A 4,374-nucleotide genomic window follows, 5' to 3' on the forward strand; every position below is an offset into this window, starting at 1 on the left:
ACTCCGCCAAGTAGTGAGTAGGGCGCAGCCCACCACCGCCTTTCTGGAAGCCCATGGTGCTGCCTCTGGCACCCCTCCTGCCCCCTACCCCAGGCTGTGACACCCCACCCAGCCCACACCAGCCCTGCTTGGTTTGGGTGTGCAGGAGGCCAGCGGGATGAGGGGACACGCCCTGGCCCATCTCAGCCCTGCCTGCCACATCAGTCCTCAGGGTCACATCACCCACCAGTGAGCGTTCATGGCTTTAATCAGAAGTCAGAGTCCTCCTGGTCTCACTGGCCTGGGATAAGAGGGTCATCTATGCTTTGACGAGGTGCTGGGGTCATGGCTGCTCCTTGGCTCCCTCCCTGGTCTGAGGGAGGCCCAGGGTCCCTCTCCCTGCCAGTGGACCCTGTCCTGGGGGAGACCTCAGGGGCAGGACCTGGCCACCTACCCATCCCTTCATGCCCATTCTTCCTGTGTTTCCTGCCTCTGGGCTGGTTGTGGGAGAGCCCAGATGAACACAGATTTGGAACCAGAGGCCATTCATGGCCTCTCGGGTGGGATTGAAAAGGTCTGAGAGGGAAGCTGGGCTCTGTGGTCTTCCCTGTACCCAACTCCCCAGGCTGACTGTGAGGAAGACACCAGACAAACCCAACCCAGGGGCAGCCTTTGAAACTCCTGCCCAGTCCTCCTCAGGACTGCCCAGGGCATCGGATGCAAGGAACGCCCGAGAACCTGTCTCAGCCCGGAGCAGCAGGGGAGATGGTCGGCCAGATGTCCTGTGGGGTCCTGGATGGGGCTTGGGGGCAGGAATAGGATTGGGGGAAACAGGACACCTGAGTAAAGTGTGGAATTCAGTTAATGACGCTGTAGAGACATTGGTGCATTGCCCGTGACACGCAGCCCTCTTGTGTGAGACGTGAGCAGAGGGGACCTGGGTGCTCACGCTGGGTTTCAGGATAATCTTCGCAACTCCTCTGTAATTCTGAAACTATTCTAAAAAGATATGTATATATTTTAACTTATTTTTGTCTTTTGGCGGCTGACAGTACAGGGATTGAACCTCTGATCTTGGTGATGTAACACTGTGCTCTAACCGGCTGAGCTATTGTACAATCATAAGATGATTTCTAAACAGCCGTCCAGAAAGCCGTCCTTGAGCCCACCCAGGCCTCTGTTCTGGAAGCCCTTGTGCTGGTTGCTGTCTCCCTCTGGATAGTCCATCTGGGTGGCTTTATGCAGAGGCCCCTGAAACCATTGGGAGTTTGTGTCCTGGGAGCTCTTTCTGTTCAGGACCGTTTCTGTCCCTCAAGTCTCAGGGAATGAGCCCGCTCCTTCCTGCCCAGGACATGGCTGGGAGGCCTCCATCTGAACCCTGGGGCCTGTTACCAACCCGAGAGCCCCTGGCTTCTCCAGCCCCGGCGGTGTGCGTCACAGCCCAGTGTCCCTGCTTTCCCTGGCAGGCTGGCCTGAGCAGCACCCCTTCCCACCCCCCCCATGTGTTGCAGCTACCTGACCGACGTTGACCGCATCGCCACCTCGGGCTACCTGCCCACACAGCAAGATGTGCTGCGGGTCCGTGTGCCCACCACGGGCATCATTGAATACCCTTTTGACCTGGAGAACATCATCTTCAGGTACCCGCTGTCCTCAGGGAGCAGGTGATCAGGACAGGAGATCACAATTATCAATAAGCAACTGTCATCCAGTCACAGGCAGGCAATGAGCTACAGGACTCGGGGGCTGGTGGCAGGGGCTGCCTGGGGGAGAGGGCCTTCTGGTGGGGCCTTGAGAGATGGTGCCATGGGCCTTGCGGGGGTGGGCACGTGGATGGGGTGGTCTGGAGTTCTGGCCAGAGCAGGGAGTGATAGGAACTAATAGATGTGGGGGTCTCTCCCGGCTCTAACAGATGTGGGGGCTTTCCTGTCTCTAACAGGTGTGGGAGTCTCTCCCGACTAACGGATGTGGGGGCTCCCTGGCTCTCACAGACATTAGGGGCTCCCTGGCTCTTGCATATATTAGGGGCTCCCTTGCTGTAATGATGTCCAGCTGTGTCCACTCCGATGGCAGAGTTGGCCCTCAGGGCTGCAGCCAGTCCCCCTGTCACCGAGCGCTCTGGGGTGCTGTTTCCTTGCAGGATGGTGGACGTGGGTGGACAGAGGTCAGAGCGGAGGAAATGGATCCACTGTTTTGAGAATGTGACCTCCATTATGTTTCTCGTCGCCCTCAGCGAGTACGACCAGGTCCTCGTGGAGTCAGACAATGAGGTGGGCGCTGCGCGGGGCAGGGGAGGGCTTGGGACCGGCCCTGCCTCCCTCCGTGCGGGGCTGAGCCCGGGGTGGGGGGCGCAGGGCCTGTCCCACAGCGTGGCTTCCGTCCTCCCCTCCCTCCCGCCAGAACCGGATGGAAGAGAGCAAGGCCCTGTTCCGCACGATCATCACCTACCCCTGGTTCCAGAACTCGTCGGTCATCCTCTTCCTCAACAAGAAGGACCTGCTGGAGGACAAGATCCTCTACTCCCACCTGGTGGACTATTTCCCTGAGTTTGACGGTGAGTGCCCGCCGGGGCGTGCAGGGTCACACGAGAGGGGTCTCACGGGTTGGTCACACGGGAGTGGGGTGTCTCCAGGAGTGGGGCCTCACACAGGCGGGGTCTCACACACTCGGCCGTTCTCCAGCCCGGGGACCCTGGCCGCGAGCCGAGCGTCCTCGTGCCTCTGGGCCACGGCACCCCCTCATGCTCTGACCCATTTCCCCTGCGTGGCCCCCAGAACCGGGTGGACTCAGACTCTGTTCTCCTGTCGTCCCCGTGGGGCTGTGCTGGGGCAGGACAGAGTGCTGGGCACCTCTAGCCCGCCCTGACCCTCTCTGGGACTCCTTGTCCTGACTATGACTTGGGGGGACAGCCAGGGAGTGTGTCATGTGGCCTGTCCCTGTGGTGGAGTGGGAGCCGCGGGGACAGGGCGTTTACATGTTGTCTGAGGGTGGTGGACACTGGCTGGGGGGTTGAGGCTGGGGCGCTGAGTGGGTAGAGATCAGCTGAGGGGCAGGTGGAAGGGCTGATTGGGGGCGCTGGGCCAGGGTGGACCCCGGGGTGGAGGTGGGGCGGGCGCTGGTGGAGCCCCTGGGGGCTGCAGTCAGCCAGGGCGAGACCACAGCTCACCCTGGAGCAAGTGGCATAAACCATGAGAGCAGCTGTGCTGGGGCTTGTCGCAAGGGCCGGGGCAGCTGCCCCTGCAGGGCCGGCGTCCATCTCCAGCTGTCTGCAGCCCTGCTGGGCACACACAGGCTCCGGGGGAGGGCCTCGCTCACTCGTCCCCTCCCCCAGGGCCCCAGCGGGACGCCCAAGCAGCCCGGGAGTTCATCCTGAAGATGTTTGTGGACCTGAACCCCGACAGCGACAAGATCATCTACTCCCACTTCACGTGCGCCACCGACACGGAGAACATCCGCTTCGTCTTCGCCGCCGTCAAGGACACCATCCTGCAGCTCAACCTGAAGGAGTACAACCTGGTGTGACCTCCACGCCCCCAGCGGGCTGGAGCGGGAGGAGCAGAGGCTGGGAACGCGCAGGGACCGGCCCTTCTTGCACGGCGCAGGCGGCCAGCGGCCAGTCCAGCCGCCTCGGCTCGGTCTCACGTCTCTGCCCGCAGGAGGAGTTGATTTTTTTTCCTTCATATTTTTAACAAATGGTTTTTATTTCACAGTTATCAGGGGACGTACATCTTTCTTCCTTCACACCTCGTGCACCTTCTCACCTTTTGTCAGCGGCAAAGGCAGCCTTTTTCTGGCCTTGACTTGTGGCTCGCTTTTTTCTAAAAAAAAAAAAAAGAAAAAAAAGAAAAAGAAAAGAAAAACGAAACACAGAGATGAAACAAGCGTGTGCCCCGTGCCCTCAGCACCTCCGACCTCACTCAGCCCCCGTCACCAAGCGCCAGGAGCTCCCGGCCCCAGCTGCAGGTCACCGTGTCCCCCCTGCAGCCCGAGGCCTGGCCAGCGTTGACGCCACATGCCCAGCCGGGGCTTCTGCACGTCTTCTCCACCCCATTCCTGTCTTCTGAATCACGAAAGACTTGGAGACACCTTTCCCACTTTTTTTAAGTTATTGTCATCCTGTGCATCCTCCCGATGTTCGCTCACTGGACTCCAAGACGTGGGGGTGGGTGGCGCCCCAGCCGCCCGCCCTGGGAAGTGCCTAACCATTTCTTTTTTTTAGAGGAAAACAAAAGCCCACCTGGCTCTGACTTTTTTTAAGTTATTGTCATCCTGTGCATCCTCCCGATGTTCGCTCACTGGACTCCAAGACGTGGGGGTGGGTGGCGCCCCAGCCGCCTGCCCTGGGAAGTGCCTAACCATTTCTTTTTTTTAGAGGAAAACAAAAGCCCACCTGGC

At 59.9% G+C, this 4,374-nt stretch overlaps 1 protein-coding gene across 1 annotated transcript in view; it reads left to right on the forward strand.

Moving 5' to 3' along the window:
• Positions 1-3,813, forward strand: part of LOC103604359 (guanine nucleotide-binding protein subunit alpha-11) — a 7,343-nt gene extending 3,530 nt beyond the window's left edge. Inside the window, exons 3-7 of the mRNA XM_008588919.1 lie at positions 3-13; positions 1,491-1,619; positions 2,120-2,249; positions 2,380-2,533; positions 3,311-3,813. Of these exons, the coding sequence (XP_008587141.1) occupies positions 3-13; positions 1,491-1,619; positions 2,120-2,249; positions 2,380-2,533; positions 3,311-3,501 (615 nt within the window). The 3' untranslated portion in view covers positions 3,502-3,813. The remainder of the gene's footprint in view (positions 1-2; positions 14-1,490; positions 1,620-2,119; positions 2,250-2,379; positions 2,534-3,310) is intronic.
• Positions 3,814-4,374: the final 561 nt, after the last annotated feature.

Source organism: Galeopterus variegatus, unplaced genomic scaffold (assembly GCF_000696425.1).
Source record: "Galeopterus variegatus unplaced genomic scaffold, G_variegatus-3.0.2 Scaffold5102, whole genome shotgun sequence".
Taxonomy (NCBI): Eukaryota; Metazoa; Chordata; class Mammalia; order Dermoptera; family Cynocephalidae; genus Galeopterus; species Galeopterus variegatus.